This window comes from Grampus griseus, assembly GCF_964374135.1.
Source record: "Grampus griseus genome assembly, chromosome: 16".
In the NCBI taxonomy this organism is placed as follows: Eukaryota; Metazoa; Chordata; class Mammalia; order Artiodactyla; family Delphinidae; genus Grampus; species Grampus griseus.
In genome coordinates this window covers 41,808,239-41,831,626 of record NC_139010.1, presented here as the reverse complement: position 1 = coordinate 41,831,626, position 23,388 = coordinate 41,808,239, and the positions used below count along the sequence as shown (strand labels likewise).

The following is a 23,388-nucleotide window of genomic DNA, read 5'->3' as shown; positions in this document are numbered from 1 at the left end:
GTGTAAAGAGCAATGCCCACTTCTGTTGAGGGGAGGGAACAAGGGGATGGAACATCTGGCTCTCCACATCCCGCCTGCAGAAGGACTCTAGGCTCATCCTTTCTCTTTAAACTTTTCTGAGCAAGAATGTTTGGAAAAATGTCATTAGAACCTTGGTGTATCTCTAAGATGTGAAAATGGGATTGCAGTGGGCAGCGTGGGGCATCCTTTCCCCATGGGGTGTAAATGGGTCACAATCCAGCTGAGAGAGGCAAGGATGACCGTCAAATGGATTAGACGAAGGGGAGTCCTTGATTCCACCTTTTCCCCTGAGGGAGCGGGGAGTCTCAGAGCCCTGCTTTCTAGTCCAAACTCAGCTCTTGGTGCTATTTCTTAAAAGGCACCTAAAAAACTTGAACAGTACGGAAGAGATCCATGGCAGTAGTGAAGGAATTAAAAGACACGTCCCAAAGGAAAGAAGGGGACATAATGCAAGTTAGTCCTCGACAAGACCTGTCGCCCGGTCTCTCTCATCACCTGCAGACTAGGGGAAGAAGGGTTGAGGTGCCGAAAGGGCATTTGAGACGTTGGTCCACTATAGAAGTTCTGATCAAGACTTTGACCGCGTGTAGATGGAGGAATTTCAACTGCCTTGGATGAAAGAACCAAGATCCGAAGTTAACCTACCAACCCAGAAATATGTACACAATTTAGCAAGCCCTACTGCAGAGAAAAAGACAGGTGAGAACTTGACAGCCTTGGACATGCAGCAGTCATGCATCTTAGGGCTGCCTTGAAGGTTACTGAGATCTTGGGGCGTGTAGATCGGCGGCAGCCTTCCGAATGCACGCACACCTCTCCTCTGCACTGCTCAGGGACCAGCCCTTTCACCCCACATTTTGGAGACTGTCACTCTGAAAAGGCAGAGCCCCAGGGCAGAGGACAGGGCAGCCGTGGGTGCATGGGCAGTTAAGAGTGCCTCCACGGGGTGCCAGCTACATGTGAACCTGGACGTGGCAGCTGCCCAGATCTAGCTTCCCAACCTGACCTGCCACATCTCATTTCTTAGTTAAACTAGCGTAGCTGCAGGGCGTAACTTTTCTTGCATTTAACTTTCTGTACTTTCTTCCAAGGTGGGGCTTGGAAGCATCAAGCTAACATAGATTCCTCTGAATTTCCTGTACATTGTTAAGTTGTCCCTGGGGCTCTTTGGGGGAAGAATCCCATGACTTTTTTTAGGGGGTGGGGGGGACTCTGAAAGGATAAAATATTACATGTCCTATACTTTTAAAAATTAATCAATCTGTTCTTACATTCAGATTCATACCAACCACTCATCCCGCCCAAAAAGTGGCTTCTTAACACAGGGTCACCTGGAACTTGACAGAACACAGGATGTGCTTTCGAATTTCAATAAACTGGGGAAAGAGAGAACTTGGATTTCAGGGACTTGAAGGAAATGACAGGAATCTGCCACAAACTCTTAATTAGTGTACTGCATGTTGAAGCTCACGATTATTTTTAATGACCTCGAGTAATGAATCCAAAGTTTAAAAACACCAAAATTACTTAACTGGCAATAAAGTCAGAGTGCGTATTAGAAGAGCAATTATTTATTTCTGCTCTGGAATTCTTTGGAAAGGGTTTGGACATACTGACCTCCCTGGGTGCAAGCTGGTCAGATGGAGTTCCCTGGTGACGATGTCTCTTTAAGGGGTGTTCATAGTGAGCTCTGAGGAATAGCTCCCCTTTTAGTCTGGTTGCTAGGAGGAGACAGCAGGAACAGCTGGGAGGTCTCCTGCAGTTTGACCACTAGAGGGTGGATATTCCTTTCTGCCCCAAGGTCCGGGAGGGAGAGACACCATGGTGCTGCCAGGACATACTTCCCCAAGAGGCTACATCAGCACAAGAGGGCTAGGTACTGACTACACAGGAAAGTCACATGGAAGTACCTCCAAAAGGAGATGTCATGTGTTATATGATCTTGGCCCTCCACAATGGGTGGGGTTTGAATATGTTGAGAAATGACCCTTTAGGCAGGGGAAAGAACAAAGGTGAGCATGTGGAGAAGGAGCTCAGAGGAGCCAAACTGGAAGACCTCCAGGGGCATCCTCCTGGAAAGGGGGCGGGGCGCAGACTGGGAAGGTCTGGAACGTCAGAGGGAAGGACTTACTATTATGTTCTCCAGCGTTGGGGAGCGCTAAGTGAGAACCCAAGAGAGCAATGTAGTGATCAGCTGTGGAGTCACTGCAGGCTCCCTGCTTCAACCTGGTGAGCTGTGCCACCTCTAAGCTCAGTTTTCCTCTTATTTATTTATTTATGTATTTATTTATTTTTTTTAATTGAAATATAGTTGACCTACAAGAATATGTTAGTTTCAGGTGTACTACATGATGATTTGACATTTGCATACATTATGAAATGATCACCAACATAAGGCTAGTTACCAGCTATCCCCATACAAAGTTACAATATTATTAACCATATTTCTTATGCTGTGTATTACATCCCTGTGTCTTATTTACTATATAACTGGATGTTTGTACCTCTTAATCCCCTTCACCTATTTTATCCGCTCCCCCATTCCCCTCCCCTCTGGCAAGCACCCCTTTGTTCTCTGTATCTATGAGTCTGTTTTTGTTTTGATTTGTTTGTTTGTTTTGTTTTTTAGAATATAAGTGAAATTCCATGGTATTTGTCTTTCTCTGTCTGATTTATTTCACTTAGCATAATATCCCCTAGGTCCGTCCATATTGCCACAAATTGCAATATTTTATTTCTATGGATGAATAATATTCCAAGGTGTATATACACACACACATATATATATATGTGTGTGTGTGTATATACACACCACATCTTCTCTATCCATTTTTCTATTGATGGACAATTAGGTTGCTTCCACATCTTGGCAATTGTAAAGCTACAATGAACACTGGAGTTCATTTCTCTTTTCACATTAGTGTTTTTGTTTTCTTTGGGTAAATACACAGAAGTGAAATTGTTGGATCATATGGTAGTTCTATTTTCAGGTTTTTGAGGAACCTCCATACTGTTTTCCATAGTGTCTGTACCAATTGACAATCCCACTAATATTGCACGAGGGTTTCAGTTTTCCTCTTGTACAGGGATGGGGGGAGAAATAGGGGTACGTGCATAACGTGGTGACTTTGATGAGCAGGTTGATACCATGTATGTGAGATGCTTAGCACAGGGCCAGGCACACAGTAGGACATATGTGTACGTGTCAAATATTAAACCTTGGCTTGAGAAAGATTTAGCTCGTCAAATGCATTGGAATGGAGGAAAACTGAAGAGGGGGACAAATGAAGATGCTACCGCATAGTGCTGTTTGAAGAAGAAGACGAGTTGGGGCAGCAGAGAGGGGACAGGGAGGGTGGCAGGGATGGGGCTCACTGGGCTTCACAAGGGAGTGATTTCCATTTAGGTGGATGGTGGTGTCTGTTATCAATTTATTCACTCAGTGAACAGCCATTGATCACCTGCTTCATGCAAAGGACCTAGTAATGTGTGGGGAGGTGGAGGAATACTGCAGAAATACAATTGCTTTCCAAGCAATCCTTCTACTTCTCATTTTTGATGCACTCCTTCTATTTCTGTATATTACTTGATGATCAGAGGCCAGATTTTAGTAAGTTTGAGGGGTCGATGGGGCATCAGGCTGGAGGTGGTAATAGAACATGTGAGACTGAATTTTGGAAGTGAAATGAGGACAGAGTGGAGATTTGGGAAAGATTTACGTGGAACAATTGGGCTAGATAAGCTCTGGGTGGGAGACTGCGTAGGAAGCAGGGAGAAGAGGGCTGGACAGACCCGGCAGGGATGGTGCTAAGCTGCCTTATCTCTCTTCTCCACAAAGAGCACACACTAGAAAACGGAATTTCTGGAGAGACCCGTTCCTGGAAAGAGAGTGCTTCTGACTCGGGTGTTTGCAAGCAGGGGCTCCACAGAAGTTCTAACCTGTGAAACTTCATATGTTGATCCCTTCAAAGTACCTCTAGCTTTTCAAAGTTCCATTTTGTTTAGTTTTACTTCAGAGAAATTACGTAATCACTCAGCTCTTCCTTTGCTTCTTCCTCGGTGTCTCACCCTGTCCTTCATTTTCCTCGTCTTATTTTCTTCCGCTTTTCACCCTTTTTCTCATGTATCCCTAGTCCCTCCCTCCCTCCCCTCTCCTCTTCTCCCCTCCAGTCCCTCCCCCATGGAGATTGAGCCAGGAAGGAGGAAAGTGTCCACACTTTCCAGTTTGTTTTCCTGCACTGGAGCTGTGGCTTCAAACCAACAGAGAAACTCTTTGGGAGAAAGAGACCCCCGAGGATTCCGCCCTTATCAAAGGCACATCAGCGTCCGGGCAGTGGACTTCCTGTTTACACAGCTCTCCCCCTCTGGGAAGGCTCAGCTGAGCCTGGCCAGCTGTGGCCTGGGCAAGCCGCCTAGCTCCAAAGCCCAGCATCCCACTCGTTGGTGTCGGGCTCAGGCTTGCTGGAAACCCACAGCATCAGCACCTGTCCTCCGCCACACCTGAGTGTGCTCCCCACACCTGAGTGTCTTCGGTTTCTGAATACCCACTTCTCCTGCATCCCCAGTCTCTCTGCATCAGGTGCACTGGGGGCCTGCACTCTTCAGAAGCCAGGCTGGGACACTTCCTACCTCTATTTCCCTGTTGTGTAACTGGTCCACAGGGGGCATGGCTGCCTGGGCTTCTCTGGGCTCTCTGGCCTGGAGCCAGGACCCCCCTGTCTCTAAACTGTGAGGCACTTGGGGAACCATCACCCATCCTCACCTATTTATTAACCCCCTACTATGTTCTCTTCACTGTCCTAGGGGCCTGCTGACACAGGTGGAAATGAACAGGCTCTCTGCCCTTACACGCTTACGTTCACAGACAGACAATGAGGGAGAAAATGTCAAATGATAAATGGGTTGGGGGAAGTTAGGGTGCAGGCAGGACTGAAGAGGAGAGGGTGTCTGCCTGAGGACCAGAAGAGGGCTCCCTGGGGGGGCTTCTTTAAGGTGGGGGTGAAGAGGGGGCAGTGTGGGAAGATGTAGGGGACAGTGCTCTAGGCAAGGGAACCCTAAGTACAAACGTCCTGGTCCTGAGGAGGGAGCAAGTGGGGCTTGGTCAAGGGACAGAGAAATGGTGGGGAGATTGGATCTCAGGAAACAGGTGATGGGGTGTTTTTTGATGAGCACTGGAAGGTAACCAGAGGCAGAGCTTCCTGAGCCTGTGGGTGGGCTCTAGAGAGATGCTTGAATTTTATTATAAAGGCACAGAAAAAAAGCATTGAAGAATTTTACTCAGGGAGAAGGGTATGAACAAATTTATATTTTAAAGATCAGTCTGGCAGCTGGGAGCTGTTGGATGCCCAGTAGAGGGTCTGGTGCCAAAGAGAACCCCACTGGTGGACACGTGTCCTGCAGCTGGGCCTGGGGTTGCATAGTGGACACCAGGAGCTGAGCCCCGAGCCACGCGGACCCTACACCCATGATCTCCGTGATCCTCCCACAGACCTGGGCCATAGATGTGCAGAGGGAGAGTGGCCAGGGAAGGACAGAAACAAGAGTGTGACACAGTCCATGGAGACCAGCTGTCCTTCGAGTACCATCCCGAGAGGCTCCCGTGCGAGCCTTTGCTCCCAGCCCATAGGGGTGGGACAAGGAAGTGGCTTCGGTCTTTCAGGCCTGGAGACGTAGAGCTTCAAGGTGACCATTCCTACCTTCAGCTCCGATGAACCCCTGATGGACAGGGTCAAACACATAATGCTTTTTCCACTGAGGCCCTCTGACCACGGAGGAGTGGTTGGATGGACAGAGACGACAGGGTGCCTTTATAGGGGAATTGTCCCGTGTCCCGTGGGAGCACTGAGCTTGAATCTCATTCAGGAAAAGACTGTTCCCGAACAGCAAACGTTTAAGATGGCAGCCCCCAAACTACACTGAGCCAGACACAGAGCCCTCGCGTGACCGACAGCAAGATGCTTGTCCCAGCTGACCACCAGGCTGGCGGCTGGAGTCCTGGGAAGCTTACTGGAGGGAAGCTTTCCTCCTCAGACATCAGGTGGTAACACTCTGTGCATGAAGTGACCTTTGAATGACTATAGATCCTCAGACTGCGGATCTTCTGCCAACTGTGGCAAAGCCCTTGAGAGGAGGGCTTGCCACCCCAAGGCAGAGCAAATTGGGCCTCAGGTATTTAGGGACCCTCAGCTGAGGACGGACAGAATAGGGGCTGAAGACCTTGGAGCAGCCCAGGCCAGACTGGGACCAAAAATGCCTCTTGCCACACATGCCATGTGAAAAACTAGAAGTGTGTATATTGTCACCCATCTTTGTATTCACGATTGCTCAAGGTATGGAATAGCATTTATAATAATTATAGGAGAATTATCTCCGTGTTTTGAGGACTTGCTGGGTGCTCATTTTGCTAAAGATTGAAAATATATTATCTCATTTAATTCTCTCCACAGCTGATATTCTGCCAATGACAAGGTTGGGGTTCAGAGAAGTTAGGTGACTTCTCTGAGGTCACACAGGCTGGAGCCCAGGTCTGCCTAACTCCAAAGCCTGGCCTTGTAGCCTCTGAGCTTGAGGTAGACCTTGAAATGAATGCAGAGTAAAGTTATAACCTTCTCACTCCAGAGGGTGAATTGAGTCGTTCTTGGCAAATCCTTTTGCATCATCATAATTCGCTGAGTTAAAATCTTCCCCTGGGTATTTTATGCACAGATGCAGGGACCTGGGTCAGTTCTGTGTCCCCTTGGGGGTTGAAACCTAGGCCCAGAGTGGGCCAGGTCAGGGAGCAGCTCTCCGCCCCATGCAGCATACTGACTGCTGCCTTTCCTCGCTTCTCCTCTTTGCTGTTTACTTCTTCTATTGTAAAAGTAACATGGGCTTGTTATAAGAAATGCAAACATCATGGAAAAATATAATCTGAAAATGTGAAAGTAAACGTAGCAATCAGGGTCCCAACAGAGATGAGACGGCACACTCCAGTTAACATCATTTCAGGAGAGTTTAATAAAGGAATTCCTTACAAAAGTGCAGGCAGGACACAGAGTCACCTCCCCTGGAGAGGAGGGAGGGGAGGGAGAAGTCACCAGATACAAAGTCAGGGAGCAGGCCTGGACAGGGGGACAGAGTTCCCACCTTCCATCAGCAGAAGCGGGCCGGGGGGGTGGGGGAGGTGGGATGACTTGGCTCAAGGTTCCGGGGAATAAACATCCCGTCGTCCTCAGCTCCTGCTGGTGATGCCGGCAGTGGTGTTGGCCAGGTTGGTTCCCAGGGCAGAGGTCAGGCCCAAGAGTGTGGGACTGGGTCTGGAAGGTGACAGAAGATATTCCACACAGTGCCCCAGAATCCCATCCTATAAAGTAACCTCTATTGGCAGCTATGTCTCTAAATACCATCTTAGGAACTGAGTGCTTGACACACTCACTAAACCTGGACCGTTCCTCCCAACCAAAGCCCCCGCAGCCCACTGCCCTCAAGTTCTGCAGGGCACTGAGTGAGTAGCATGAGGTCGGCCATATACACTCAGAGAATCCCACTAATCAAACGAGAGGGAAAGAAATCAATGCAGAGGAAGAGGGAGCAGCAACACAGAGGCTGAGTCCTCAATGACAAGCTGAGAAGAGGAAGAGGAGGGTGCCCATGGCTGAAGGCAGCAGATGGGCAGGACACCTGCCCCAACACGGCTGCAGGGCTGGCCCTGCCTCTGCCTCCGGACACCCCTCCCACTTCCACGTGCCACTCTCTCCCCGAAAGCCCTGAAAGCTTCCTGTGCAGCCGGGTGAGGTATAGGCAAAAGCAGGTATAAGGAGGCATGGGGGCCCAGAGGCTGTGTGAAGCTATTAGAGTGTTTGATTTAGTTCTCAAACAATCCCTGGGGCTTTGTCTTTTCCCCAAGGCAAAGCATCCCAGGTCCAGAGCACAGGCTCGCTGTCATCCTGTGGTCCTGGACCTGCAGCGTCACATCCCCTGGGACCCGTTAGAAATGCACCTGTTTAGGGGCCACCCAGGCCTGCCGAGTCAGAAGCTCTGGGGTGCTGCCAAGAAGTGTGTCCTAAGAAGCCCTCTGATCACCTCTCCAACGTGAGCACCTGTGGTCTGCAGCAGTGATTCCCACCATGAGTTTCCCTAAGAGCAAAGAAAGTACTGCCACCTGGTTCCCAACCCCAGACTCTGATTTTGTTGCTCACAGTCTGGGAATTGTGGTCCTAACGTGCAGCTCGGGCGGAGCCCCTGGACTGGGCCTTCCTCCAGGAGGACTCTGTTGCCTCTGGACTTTCTCTTCCTATCTCTTTGCTTTCCCGTATTTCTTTTTACTAAATCCTCTTCTTGGATTTGCCTTCTCTTTTTTTCATCTACTCACTGAAAACAAGTTGGGGTGATAATCGTCTTTCCAAACATGCACTGCCAAAAAAAAAGTGCCTGAACAAGATAGATCCTTGTGAGCAAATCCTCTGGGGGTTTTGCACAGTATGTTAAAAATAACGTATTCGATTTTTCCTAATGCTTCAGCCTGTAGTCTTGGGGACTTACAGTGTTCCATATGAAACTTGCCAAATGATTTTTTTTAAATAAAATGAATACTACAGTTTATATTAATGTATTAACATACATTACAAATGTAACCACATGAAAGTTTTTAGAGAAATATTAACGTACCACATTATTCAAATTATGTCAATTGGACCAATGCAAAACCCTCAGGGCGTGTAAGCAACAGCAACAAAAAAGGTACTGCTTTGTAAATAGTTAACAGGAGACAGTTTTGCTGCCTTTCTTCTTGGGATAGTAGATCAGGCTTTGGCTAAAGACAAGGTAAACAAACTTGGACTTGGCTGTGTGACAGGAGAAAACTTCCAGAGAGACAAGACCGAGGAATGCCAGCTGCCCGCAGAGGCTGTCCTACCAGGGACAGCTGGGGTACGGTGTGGAAGAGAGTGCCTGGTGGGGCTGGCAACCAGGGGGAGGACAGACCACAGACACAGACACGTGAACAAGGGAGTGAAGATGATGTGGAGATCTGTGCGTTGTGAGGGAAACAGGGTGGAGCAGAAATGCTTATCGCGGAGGCATCTTGGTGGAGGGGAGGGTCCAGATGAAGGATCAATAGAGCCATGGGGTGGAAGGTCTGGGAAGAGGCTTGGGCAAAGGAAAGATGCATTTGAGGACCCTGGTGAGATGGTGTGATTGAGGATGGGGAAGGGAAGTGGGGCTGCAGAGGGGAGCTGTGGGAATTTCTTGGAGGGTTTCAAATAAAGGATGTTAAGATCCACGCAGAGCATTTTTATTTAGTGCCTACAATGAAGTCACACTTTCTTGAGCACACAGGGAACCCCAAAGCAAGGTGAGGCTGATCTTTCTTCTCCAGAATCTAACACGTTGCTACCTTTGAGCTACTTGTCATTCGTCTGTGAGGAAGGACACTGAATCCAAAATCCTAAAAGGCTCAAGACCATTCCAAAGGCTCTCCTCACATTGTTTAAAATTAAATGTTTAATATTATTTTGTAAATTATGTTTTCCTTCCATCCATTTCCATTTTTGCTTGGTTTTTCCCTCCAGGCTCTTCTTAAATCACTGCATCTCTTTTCTCCCCATGGATGACGCCCACCGGCCATGTCCAGCGAATCAGGTAACCTCTTTTGTTTCTCTTTCTGGATGCTGGGAAGTGCAAAGGTCCAAAAACATGTCTTCCCTTGTCCTAAGCATTGGGGGCACACCCAAAGAGTCACATATCAGGCTGGAGTTACTCCCAAAGGTTGGCAGCAGCTCCCTGACTCATTCATTTCAGGTTTGGCTGGGTCCCTGAGACGGGATTTCTCATGTGTCTTTAATTCCAGTCACAATTCCAAGCCCTAACCCGCCAAAGATGCCTTCTTCTGTCTTTTGTTTCACTGTGATAGTGAATCGTGCAAGCATGTGAGCAAAAACAATGGGGAAGTTGCATTTGGTTGCTGGAAACTTCACAAGTTTGTTCCACTTTGATCTGATTCCTGTAAAACAGCCCACGGTGTGTGTTGGGAGAAGAGATGCAAGTCATTTCCAAGCTGCCTTGGACGTTCTGTACGTGTTTCTAAGCAACCTCTGGGTGGAGACCAGTTTGAGCGGTGAGTGGCTTAGGTTGAGGGGACGAGGTGGAAGACTCTGTCTGCCTGTCTTATTTTACTTGGAAACCATTTTTAATTTTAAAAAATTTTTGCATAAGAGGCCATCTGGCTGCTCTGAGAAAGGATCTGTAACACTGGCATGAGGTGGTGCTGGGGTCCCCTGGCAGGACAGCTGGTGAAATAAAATTGCTGAAGCTGGAACAGTTGGGAGTGAAGGATGAAAGCTGGGAATTTGAACTCCCAAGAATACATATGTTCAACACTGTAAAGATCTGTGGTTTGTGAACCCTCAGCAAAATTAAGCAATGGTAAAATCCAGATAGAAGAATTTCAGTTCAAGATAAAGGAGCAAAAATGATTTTCAAACCACATCCTCATTAGCAGACTTATAATCAGATGCGCCACGTGTGTTGAAGTGTCACAGGGATGGGCAACTCTTTCTGGGTCCAGCCCAGAGCACAGTTGTCCCAACACTTCCAGAGCTGCGGGTCAGGGAGCTGCAGCCGGTGGCAATTACACAACCTCAGTTGTTTGTTTAAATATTTTCTTCAGCAAGTAATTAAAATTTCTTGCAATGAGCGAGTGGTAGACCCAAGATGGAGCCTTAGGAGCTGGAAATTTCCATGAAATTGGGCAGAGCTGGTGACTCTTGATGATGGGCCCAGGGGAACAGGGCCCAAAGCCCTGGGTGAGTGGGAAATCTTGGAGAAGGGCTGAGCTAGGAGCTGGGGTCCCTGTGGATGGGGTGAGACTATAGACAGAGAGCAGCATGGGGATGAGGAAGGGAAAGGAAGCAACAGGCTGAGCCCAGGGTGGGTGGACTGTGGGCCTGTGTACCCTAAGGCCGAGGACAGAGCCTAACCACATGAATCTGAAAAAATTCCTGAATCCTGGCTTCATGAGAACATCCTGCCCTGGGTACTTCAAACAGCCCAGGCCACCCCAGGAGGAGCCCACTGGGAGACAGCCCTAGGGAAAAAGCTGAACGGGGGGTGGGGTGGGCTTTAACCCTTTATCCCAGTCTGGTCTCCAGCAAAGGAACACCCTCAACACAGACAGCTGAGGGGATGAACGTCACCAAGAGCCCCTGGCGCTTCATAAAGATATGGGTTTGATTACAAATGGAGGACGTGGGAGGCAGCCCTGAAAAATGAAAGAGTCTCATGCTGGCAGCTTTGAGGGGCAAAGACAGGGAGGGGAACCCCAGCCCAGCACCGCACTCCCTGGAACCCAACATATCAAGCTGCAGAGCCCCCATCGCTAGCCTTCAAGCCCACACCATGCAGAGATGGGGTGGCTCTGGGCCGCGTCTGCCACTGATCCTGCGTGGCCCTGAGCAGCTCACTCCCTTTCTCCCAGCTTGAATGAGGTCGCAGACCTAGAGCAGCCAGCCCTGTGTGGCACACAATCAGCATGTGGGGAACGTTAGCGGGCATCATTCTTGTCCTTGTTATTCCTGTTATTCTTTATCAGCCTCTACCTTGGCTCCCTCCATGCCACCTGCTCAGGGCAAGGTCTAACCCCCACCCCTTTTCCAACCCAAGAATGCATTTCTTCCACCCACACTCCTGAGTCCATGGCTGCGCGTGGCTGGGGGTATGTCAGTCAACAGGGTCACGTCCAGGAGACACTTCTGCATACGTTGCATGTGCAGACCCCATGAGAGTCGCGATCACGTCACCCCTCTATCCCTGGGCAGCCCCCAGCTAAGTGGATGGTGAAAGAGTGTCCATTGCCTTTTAGGCTCAAAGTGACTCCCGCCTGTCATCATAACCCCTCTCCACCCCAGCACCTCCCTTTCATCCCTTCACGGCTGATGGTTACTTCTGAGACACACAGGAAGGAGGACTAACTGGTGATACAGATGGTGCAATAAAACATGTGGAGACTCAAAGTTCTGTTACTTTTACACACATGGCTTGGGAAAGTACTTAACTTGACTTTTCTGATGTGCAAAGTAGGAACACCATCTCCCTTGCAGTGAGCACCCATTAGTGTGTGTTGTGTGCCGGGCACAAGGAAGATGCAATGAATGCAACGTTGGTAGCTTCCCTGCACTCAGGCGCCTGCCCTGCCCACCTCCAGGGCAATCCAGGGTTGTCCCTTCTCCCCTCTCTGTGAGTTCCAGATGAGGAACCACAGACAAGGAGACCAGGGCTCAGGGAGGTACAAAGGCTTCCCTGGGTCCCCAGTGTGGTCTGAGACAGGTGGGCATTGACTGTGGGTCCAGTGACTCTTCCAAAGCTCTGTGGGTTGTGATGTCTCCTCTTCCTGGGCCAGCTGCCCTATCTTGTACCTGGCCTCTGGGGAGAATGAGGGGCCCAAGGCTGGGCCAGGGATTCAGATAGCCCAGAAAGCAGCTCTGGTTTGGGTGAGCAGAGGAGATGAGGGCCAGGGGAGGAAGTGGGACAGGAACCTGAGGCTTGTTCAGGCTTTCCTGAAGGGAAAGGAGGAGAAAGAGGGGAACGAGGGCTGGGAGAAGCAGGCATGAGCTTAGCGGAGTCCACACACTCATTCCTCCTTTGATAAGGCGGCCATATAATTTGTCATTCAAACTAGGACATTCTGAGGGAGAAAGGGCACTATTAGTGATTTTGTTGGGACAATAGGCAGACACTGGGACTGTTTGGGCACATCGGGGGCCAGGATCACTCCAGTTTTAAGGACCCTGAAAGGGCATTTTAACAGCATCACCGATACTCTTTATTGCCCAGGGGACTACTCCCTCTGGCTTCGCTCTTCGGGAACCTTGAGGTTCAGGCCCTACCCTCTCTGGAACCCAGGCTCCAGGCCCTTGCTCCTTGGGCTTCCTGCGTACAGACCAGGCTTGGGGAGGTCAATTGGGGTCCCCTTTGGAACTGGACTCCCTGGAAAGGCATAATGGTGGGGATCTGGCTCCTGCTCCCCTGCCACTTGAGAACATGGGCCAGAAAAGTACACGGTAGGTTAGATCTGATTTTGCTATTCTAGAGAAGCCTACAGCTCTTTAGGAAAGAAAAAAAAAAGTAAGTAGCCATTTGATGCATAATGTTATTATTACTGCATCCTCATTTTAGAAACATAAGAATTTTTTTAACTCATTGAATCAAGGAAATCTAGTGCTATCCTCTAACTTCTTTCCTTCTACTCAGGGAGGGTGAGACACATTCATCACTGGGTTGTATGTACACAAGACCAGTACACTTTTGACCACTGTCTACAATAAAAATTGCATTTGACGTTATGAAACATACACACACACATACCCACACGAGTGTGAATTGTTCTTCCCTTTAGTAAGTGTGACATATTCCCATATTTTCCAATTTATTCTCTTCTTTTCTATTCAGTGCTGTTTCATTTTTAAAAACTGCTGCTTCTGACAGGCTATACTGACATCACAGCCAGAGTCTGCCTAGCATTTCTTCTACATGGATTCTCATTTAAGGTCTGGAAATACGCTTGGGCCATATAGGGCAGAAGGGATCCGAAACCCGGCAGCCCTTGCGCCCCGCCTCTGCCCGGGGCCCCGCTTTGCAAACAGCAAGGACGGGTTGTCTGGTGCACTGGAGCCAAAATGCCCCCTCCACGTCCCAGCTCTGAGGCATGAAGGCTCCATGGCCGCCCAGACCTGTGTCCATCACACGGGAGAGGGCTGGTCTCTCGTGGGATTGTTGGGAGGACAAGAAGACCATGCCTAGAAAGTACTGCTATGGGCCTGGCAGGTGCAGGCGGCACCAGAAATGTCAGCAGGATGGAAAGCACCTGACCGAGGGGTTTGTTTTCCCCCCGGGAACTCTGTCCTGCCCACATAGGAAACGCGTGGTGAATGCATTAGCCCCTGGTTCCCCTTGGCCTCCTGAGCAGGGGGCAGGCCTTGGCTGGGCAGGTGATCTGTCAGGGGAAGAACTGGAAAGAGCTGGTCCCTCACAGGCCTCGTGCCTAGGTGCCAAGGACCTGGCTTGGTGCTGGGGGCTCCCACAGTGGCTGGAAGGACAGTCCCCTCCCCCACAGCTCAGGAATGCTCAGAATGGTTGTTTCCTCACGGCCTACAAGCCTGTGTGACCTGGGCTGATGTTCCCGTGTTCAGGAAAATGCCCGGGAAGAGGCCAGGACAAGGTGAGAGCCTGTGGCTGCAGCTGGGGCCTTCTCGGCTGACAGGTCACCCCTTCCCCTGAGCAACTTCTCCAGCGGCAGTGCAGTGCTTTGTTGCTGCTTAGGAAAGCTGAGCACAGCCCCTGCTGCCACCCACCTTCCTGAGCTCTCAGCCCCTGGCCTTACCTCCTCCTGGGTCTGGCTGCCAGCATCCGCCTTCAGGCCAAGCCAGCAGCATCCAGGTACCTGGAGCCCTCCACTTGGGAAGGGCAGTGGGAAAGACACGGGCACCCCTAGAAATGAGGCAGGGAATCCTGATGGTTATGGAGGTTGGAACCCCTCCAGCCTGTCACTTCCCACTCGTGTCCATTTGTGGTCACACAGCCTCAGTTTCCTGTAGCTGACCCCTGTAGATTGTTCTTTTCTGCTCAGTATTTCGGGAATCGTGCTCCTCTAGGGTTCTTGCTGGGTCCTAAGGTCTGGCCAGCCATCCACTGCCTGTGATGAAACGCCAGCAGCAGAGATCTCGTCCCTGGGGACCTGTACTGGCTGTGGCCGTCCTCCCCCTGAGCCCCCGGCCAACTGGACCCCAGCCCAGCACTCACCGGCCCTGTGGTCTACACAGGGAGCGTGTGCAGATCCTCACAGGGGGGAGGAACGCTCAGAAGGAGGGGCCTCTGGGGAAAGGGATGATTCTTTAATCTGGACTCACAGGAAATGAACCACTATGGTTCTTCATGTGATGGGGACTTCAGGGGGGGGAAGGGTCAGGCACAGGGGATTCTAGAGAAGGGTCATGTGTGTGACCACTGACATACGGACAGTAGAGTAAGATGAATTGGATGCAAGTAATGACTTACCAGTGTGACCTTGGGTGCATGAATGAACGCACAACCTTGCGAGCATTGCTCTCTTTATTTTACAGATAAGCAAAGAAAACATCCAATATGTTAGCATCCTGTTGATTTATCAGGCAGTCATTCAAAAAATATTGCTTTAGTACCTTCTATGTACCAGCCGCAAAGAAGAATAATTAGTGAGTGAAACAGACCAAGCCCCTCTCTTCCTGCGTGGTATTAAACCTCTCCTGTGGGGAAGCAGTCCGCAAGCAAGTAAACAGGGCAGGTGGTGCTGTGGACAGGAAAAAGCAGGATAAGGTGCCAGGGTACATGCAGGTGAGGAGCTGCTGTACAGGATCGGGGGTCTGCAAAGGCTTTTCTGACAAGCTGATGGCGATCAGGGACGGAAGGAAGGGAGGGGGTAAACCATGTGGTTTCTAAGCAGAGATCACCAAGTGCAAAGGTCCTCTGCCAGGGGCAGTCCTGGCCTGTTCAAGGGAGAGGAGGCCAGCGTGGCCAGAGTAGAGAGAGGTGACATCAGAGAGATGACAGGGGCCCACAGGGGTAAGCCTCTGTTGGCCACTGGAGGGTCTGAGTAGGGGTGACATCACCATGCCCGGCCACCCTTCCTGCTGTTGAGAGGACACTGCAGGACATGACGGTGGGCCAGCTTAGGGGCTAGTGTAAGGATTCAAAGAGGAGATGACTGTGGCTTGGATCAGATGGTAGCATGGTGATTGGGTTCTGGATATATTTTGAAGGCAACTAATTGGGTTTGGTAATGGTTTAGCTGAGGGCTGTAAGATAATACAGTAAATCAAAGATAACTAAAAGGTTTTGGCCTGAGCAACTGGAAGAAATAGAGCTGTTATTTGCAGAAATCGGGATGAGCAGGTTGGGGGAAAATTGGGAATTAGCAGTTTCATTTTGCATATGGTAAATTTCAGAGGAGGTGCTGAGTTTACAAGGTGAGAGTCCAGGACAGAGATCACTGGTTTCCTTAACCTTCACATGGAGTTCAAGGCCAAGAGAGTGAGTGAGTTCACCTGGTGCTTAAGAAGAGCATCTGAGGACTGAGTCCCGGGGTGTTCCTGTCTGGATGACGTCTGGAGGATGAGAAGGAAGCAGCAAAGAGACACGAGAAGGCATGAAGCCAAAGAAACAGTCAGGAGTGGTCTCCTGACAGCCAACCAGAAAACGTTTCCAGGAGGGTGTTCCACGATGTCCAATGATGCCAAGAGACTGAAGAAGCTGAGGACTGATAAGCGACCATTCGATTTCCCAACGGGGCCCAACGACGCCCTCGACAAAGAGCAGCCCTAGTGGAGTGAGCGGTAGGGTGGGTTCAGGAAGGATAAGAGAGAGGGGGGGAAAGGAGGTGGACATAGGAAATACAGGCAACTTTTCTGAGGACTTTTGTGTGATAAGAAACAGAAATACTGTAGAAGTTGTAGGGGGACCTAGGGGTAGAAGATACAGTATAGAGGCTGTTTTTATTTTTGCTTTGTTTTGCTTTCCAAGGGCGCTATCATAGCATGTTGGCATGACGGAGACAGTGAAAGATTGATGGTGTAGGAGACGGGGGAAGTTAGGAGAAATGTTCTTTTGCAGGTGAGAAGCACTTGGCACCACTCCCAGGTGACAGCAGGGACAGTGGGTACAGGATGGACAGACAGTGGACGAGAGGGGAAGCTCACGGAAATTCCCTTCTTACCTCTTCCTTTCATTCTGACATAGAAGCCAGACCATCAGCTGGGAGTGTGGAGGGAGAGGGAGATGAAGACTTAAAGAGAGAGGAAAGTGTGGAATCAGCACCCAGGAGAAGTAGGAGAAATGGAACAGGGAGGTGTGGTAGCATCCGGGCGGCACTAAGGACCCACTTGTGGTGAGTGTCAGGAATTTAAACAGACCGGATGGCGGGGATGTACTTTTTTCTCTGAGCTCCAGTCAGCTACAGAGGTGCAGGCAGGCGGCCTGTGGACTGAGTTAGATTGAACTGGGGATGGGTCATACAGCAATCCGCAGCTACTCGCTTTCACTACGAATCCAAGGCTCCTCCCACCCACAAGCACCCCTTGCCACTCTACTCTCCCCCCTCCATCTAGGGCTTCACTCTGCTATGTTTCTGTTTGGTTTCACGGGCCGAGAGGTAGCTGCAATTCATTTGCTCTAAAATGAGTGTTAACTTCTGGAAACTTAGCAGAACCACCTCCTTGGAATTTGAGATTAGCTCCAGTGCCAGGTAGGAACACCAGGGCTTGGTTGTGGCTTGCCCGGGAAGCTGCTGCTAGGGTCTGTTGGTGCCTCACAACTCGAGGACATCAGCTCACATATCAAATGTTTGTTAAACACCCACTATGACGAGCACTCTTCACCGCAGAGCTCCCCCATCCCCAACAGGACGTTACAGAGCCTGCAGCCCGGCAGGGGATGCCCTGGGGATGGATGCACTTGAGAATCCATTGTCCCAGTTTGTTCTCATTGGACACATAGGCTGTGGGTGGACTGCAGCCTCCGCTCCACACTTCTGGGGTTGGCCTAGCGCTCTCCACAGGCTGACGGCTCAGCCATCTCACCACAATTTATGCTGGGCGGGTTGGGTTGGTGCTTTTCAGGGAAGGAAGAGCATCTTGGTCCTAAACAGAATCTGTACTTTTTTATGTGGGGAGGGGCTTAGGGGATGCTTCTGGGTCATTTATCAGTCTTAACAAAGTAGCAAGCACAGGCCTGAGGGGTCTTTCCTTGGAGTTCAAGTTGAAGCCAGGGACAAACCCCAGAAAAGACCCCTGGGGAGGCTGGGGAGGAGGGAGGGAGGTCTCCAAAATGATTCCTTGTGCAAGTGCGAGCCCATGTCCAGAGCCTCATTGCTCCCCACCTGCCTTGCCCCCTATGCCTGTCTAATTGCCTCCAGTGATGGTTATTTGGGTGTAATTAGGAGAAATCCTCATCCTAGCTCTTGACAGGGATTCATCTGGAACACACAGAAGCCGAGGACAGGGGGTGTGGCTGGACCTCCCTGTCTACTTCTCACCTGCCTCTAGGGCCTCCTGCTCTCTCACCCCCCTTCTCTCCCTGAGTCTGTTTCATCCAGTTGTACCTCCCTCTACGTCTCTCTCTCTCCAGCTACCCACACTCCCGAGAACGAGGCTCTCAGTTGTAGGCCCCGAGAAACCCGGAGAGCCTGATGAAGTGTGAATCACAACTCTGCACTCCCGGGGCAGAAAACTGGACCGGGCAGCCAGGGTCAGGTGTCTAAACCACGCAGTCAGCTGTACCGAGGGTACCCCTTTATCACGTTTCCCAGCTGTCAGGACCCCATCCGCGTGGGGGGCCCAGCCCTTCTCAGCCGCCGTGTGCAGTTTGTGCCTTACGCAAGGGTGCAGCAGGGGAGTGAGGGGCTGAAATCCAGCTCTCTCTGCCGTCATGCTGGGCTTCCCGTGGGAGCTGCACCCCTGGCAGAATAGGCTCCCATTTCTAACTCACAGCAGGACACCATGTGGGCTCACAAGGGCAGTCCTCATGGGTCAGTGGATACTCCCCTCCCTGGAAATAATCTACTTCTCTCAGGTCTCAGCTTCAGCAGCACTTCTTTTAAGGAGCCCTCGATGGTGCTCTAAGCTTCCCTGACCCCTGGATGCACCCTGACCTACATTACCAAGCTTTACGAAAATGCTCACTTAATTGCAAGACAGTCCCCCAGACTACAGGCTCCCTGAAATCAGGGGGCACGCCAGCTTGCTCACCACGGTATCCACACTGCCCACCTAGTACCGGGCCTGGCGTGGCGGGTGTTGTCGGCTGGCTAAAGGGGGGCCATCTGCTGTGTAAAGCATGGTAGGACATGGGTCCAGTTATTCGTTATTATTATTTTTTAATGCAACATCATTCTGAAGAGTCAACATCATTCCGTGGAATTAATCCAGAGGTTAGGTTGTGAGTTCCCGCTGCCAGGATAGTGGTGGGACATGCTGGGGCCAGCACCGCACAGGCACCGGGACACCTACAAGACCCAACCAACAGACTTTCCCCCATCTGTTGGCTAAGTGGGTAAAGCTCAACTTCTAAGATCACTTTGAGCTCCAGCTGGTATCAGAGCTTTGCTGAGGGTCTAAGCAGAGGCAGGCAGGATCTTATCCCAACACTGGAGACCCCGGGGAGCAGTGGGGTGAGAGAGAAGGATCCCAGTCTAATCCTCACAGCTCTTGGTGATTCTAAGCTCCAGCGTTACATGGGGAGACTGAGAGTCAGGCAAGGGCCTCAAGTCACACAGTGAGCAGAGAGAAGACCAGGGTTCAAGCACTGGCCTGCTAATCCTCACTCCCATGCCTGTCCCAGGACGCCACGCCGCCTCTTGACGTGGTCTCTCTGATCCTTCCTTCTTCCTCCAGTTCATCTGCAACTTGGTAACCACATTGCAGTCACCCTAGAAATAGCCGGGATGTACTGAGCACAGGGGTGACGTGGTCACATCTGGGCATGTGGGCAAGAGGGTCTGGAGGACAGAACAATCTGGATTTGGGGGCTTTGTGCTGGCCTCTTCTTTCCATCATGGTTGACTGGCTCAGAGAGGATGTGGTGGAAAATGGGAAAGGCTGACCGACCTCTGTGAGGACAGAACCCTGTCTGTTGGGCTCAGCCCCTGTCCCCAGTATTCAGGACACTGCTGGCTGAATCAGCAACTGGCTTCCAGCAGAGGCCCCGGTGCAGGACAGAAAATACAAAAGGTGCTGGGTGTCTGGCCATGCCTTCGGGGACGGGGCCTCTGTTGCCTTCTACTAAACCAGAGAAGTACAGAGTGGAAGTTTCCTTCCCCACGGCTGACAGGCAAACACCCAGGCCCTTGCACAAAACTATCCCTCCTGGAGTAGCGGGCTGGCTCGCTTTTAAGAAGGGATTCCCGCAAAACCAGGGACATTCAGCGAAAAGGGAGAGCCTTTCCCCCTGCTAAGTACACAGACTAGGAGACGCAAGTCTGCCCCCAGAATTCTTGCCTATGATGAGTATGATTACAGTGGCCTGTTTTTCACTGACTATTGCAGCTAGAACTACATAACCCCTCCGTGTTGGGTTTGAGGAAGAAAAACCAAGTCTGGAGAGTTCCAAATGGTAACACTAATTTCAAACCGTTGGCTGCTACATTTGAGTACATGTCTTTATTAGGAAAATTATAAGTGCATATACATCTTTTCATTGATATGACTTCAAAGTAGAAATTGTTGTTTCTCAAAAGGAGTTGTTACTTGTTAAAAAAAAAAAGCACACTGCATATAGAAAGCTGCCTTCTCCTGGACCATTTTCACATTATGTGGGAGATGCAGTTTAAACAATACAAAATACAGTATTTATCGCATTTAACACTGAACCCATCACCGCTCAGAGACTGAGAGTCCAGCGAGGTTGCAGAGTAACAGTCTATGGGATTTTTCAACTTGACAATGTCAGTGGTCTCCTTAGGGGACTTGAAGGTTTCCAGGGACATTTCCCAGGGATGGGAAATTTCCCAGGGAATATGTGTAGAGAGATCAGGACCCCACAATTCTCATCCAGCTACAAAAGGATGCACCACCTGGGAAAGGTGATGAACTCCCAGTGAGAGATCCCATAGTGATAACACCAGGGGGCAGTCAGAAAAGGAAGGTCAAATCGGATCAAGTGAAAAGGCTTAGAAGTTCTCTGGACTTCACACAGTGGGGACTGCAACCTTTTGCTACTCAGGCCCTCTGCTCAAAGCTGGCCCTCCTTTCTCTGGAGGACAGGCAGATAAGCAGAGGGTCCTTCGTGTGTCTCGCTGGGGTCTCAGCACCTGGCCGGAGTGGGACAAAGAACGGTGCAAAACAACACAAGGCACAAATTCGGATTCCAACACACAACACGTCTGTGAGTTCAGTGCCCCCACGTCTTCTCTGCCTGGGTCCTGATGCAAAGGCTGGCAGTGGAGGACCACCCTGGAGGTTACACGGAGCCCAAGGGAAGGTCAGGTAGAGGCAGCACTGGACCAGGAAGAACAGCTAGGTGACCCCTAATCAAAGTGATCCACTTGTATTTTGAAAGCAAAAGGGGATCAGGAGAGCCTTTTCCTTTGCAAATGGACTATTTAAATGCATATTTGCTTCAGCTGGGCAGTCTCCACTCAGGAGCAGATTGCAAGTAGAGGGATTGTCACACAAATCATTTTTCCTGCAGTTTCTCCTCTTATCTATTTTTTCCCCCTATAGGGGAGAAACAAAAATTATTCTTAACTGTAGTCAAGATTTATTTAGGGCCATGTTAATTTTCTTGGAGAAAGAGATTTAATGGTTCTGGTTCATGGGTTCCAGGGGATGGTAATTCCAAAATTTCCATGAGATTTTAAAATGTCTTGGATTACTTGGAAAATGACTCTCCCACTGAAAATTAGATCATTTCATGTATAATTCAGAAGGCCTGTAGTGACAGGTTAACTTCAGAAGAGGGTTTTGAAACCAGCTCTGTATCCCTTATAACTAATAAAGGCCCCTCCATACTCTATTGTTTTCAATATAACAAAGCTGGTTTGAGGATGTGAATTTTTGTTTGGTTGATGGATTTGCGTCTATTTGCATGAAGATCTAATTTAAAGGCATATTTATGGAAATGCCTAACACATGGTACTGATAACCCAAAGGTTATTAAATCTGAGAACACCTACAATTCAAGATTATTTTACAAGAATATCCTTTCTGCATGTTGTTTACATCATCCTGTCAATTGATACATTTCCTTGTTTTGCCCTTCTTTTTTTTCTGCTTTCTTAATTAAAAAAAAAACTTAACCAGAGGGGAAAAGTATTAGTGAGACCAAATGAAAAACAAAACAAGCCAAAAGCCCTCAAGTGCCTCCTTTTCAGAAAGTGAGATTTTTAAACTGTTTAATGCAGCTCTACAAACTGCTCTCAATAAAGGGAAACACCCTAAACGTCAGGATTGTTAAGCTACTTTCCCAACCAGCCCATTCTTTTCTAAGAGGAATGCCCTGCTGGACATCCTGTAAGCACAAGATGACAGCGGCAGCAGAGAAGGTCCAGGGGCCACTGTGCCAAGTTAAGAGATGATGGGATCATCAAATGGTGAAAAAAATGAGGTTAGATTTTAATCGGGAAGGAATCTTCATGTCCAGGATTGATTATTTTAGGGATTGGGCTTTCAAAACCAAAAAAAAGTTGAAAATTCTTTTCTTGTTATTCCCCAAACAGTGCTGACACCGCGAAGACAAAACTCTCTGTAGTTCTGAGGTACCAACAGTTACAGACGCCTTGAGGGTCTGCATCCTCGAAGGTCATACTGCTGCAAACCGAATTCCCTTGGGCTCTGTTGATCCAACATGGGTTTGTGATCATGGGGAAAACAAGGTTCCATCCAAAAGGATCACAGCCCTAATCAAAAATCTGGTCAAAGGCCCCAAGGGGCATCTCCTCACTCTCAGGCTTTGCATTTAAGGAACTGACAGTGCATGCACCGAGGACATTGGCTTTGAACAAAAACACAGGATTGGACAATGGACAATATTCCAAACAAGCCACAGACGTGCACAGTGCTTCCAGGACCAGGTAACACGAGACATTTTGATTTACTTCTTGGTGCCCAGTTTAAAGTAAAGCTTTGCTCTTGAGAGAGTCCTTTTCCTGGGTCATGGAGACAGTCTTGGATACACATGATGATGGATGAGAGAGAGAATGATGAGAAGGACGTGATGGGATGTAGAGGAGAGCTTGGGATGAGGGGTGAATCTCACCCTGCCCTGGCCTCACACTCCTGCCTGCCTCAGCTCAGGGAAGCCCTGCGGTACTCGCCAAAGAGGCAGAACCCTGCTCTCACCCTGAGGAAGGGTGAGGCTCCTGCCTGGCTCCCCAGAACCTCTCCCCCACCCGCCTCCGCCCCTGCACAGGGCAGCCTTCACTAAGGTCTGCCCACGCTCACTGGTGCTGACACTTCCTGGTGGCTCTCCACCCTGGACACGGTGATGTGGGCAAGGCTCCCTCCGTCTGGGGTTCCAGCCTGCACAGCTCAGAAACCTCTGGCTAGATAAGGGGTTCCGGGAAGGATATTATAACAAAGCAGGTAAAAGAATGGCCTTAATCTAAGTTCCTATCTGTCGCCAGTGACACTGGATAATCAGACTAAATGAGAAATAAACGCCATATATTTTGCTACATAATCAAATGGTGAAGTAAGGCAAACTGTGCAAGACAAGGCTCTTGGAAATGCATTCAGGCCTGCCTGGGTGCAGGGGGGTGGCTAGCTACAGACCCTTCCTAACTCTGATTTCAGACCTGGGCTCCTACTGTAAGGTTTCCTCAGGCGTCTGACCCAACCTGCGCCTCTCACATCTTGAACCTCCTGTTAA

The 23,388-nt window shown here is 49.7% G+C and overlaps 1 protein-coding gene across 3 annotated transcripts in view; it reads right to left on the bottom strand.

Moving 5' to 3' along the window:
* Positions 1-6,993: 6,993 nt before the first annotated feature.
* The window catches only part of CXCL12 (C-X-C motif chemokine ligand 12), a 28,346-nt gene continuing 11,951 nt past the window's right edge, over positions 6,994-23,388 (bottom strand). Inside the window, exons 4-5 of one of the 3 annotated variants that reach the window (XM_082673798.1) lie at positions 14,375-14,481; positions 6,994-7,316 (exon numbers count right to left, since the gene is read on the bottom strand). In XM_082673798.1, coding sequence (XP_082529924.1) covers positions 7,291-7,316; positions 14,375-14,481 — 133 coding nt within the window. In that variant the 3' untranslated portion in view covers positions 6,994-7,290. Of the gene's footprint in view, positions 7,317-14,374; positions 14,482-20,170; positions 23,382-23,388 lie in introns of those variants that run through there. The other 2 variants (XM_082673800.1, XM_082673801.1) reach the window with 2 other exon arrangements.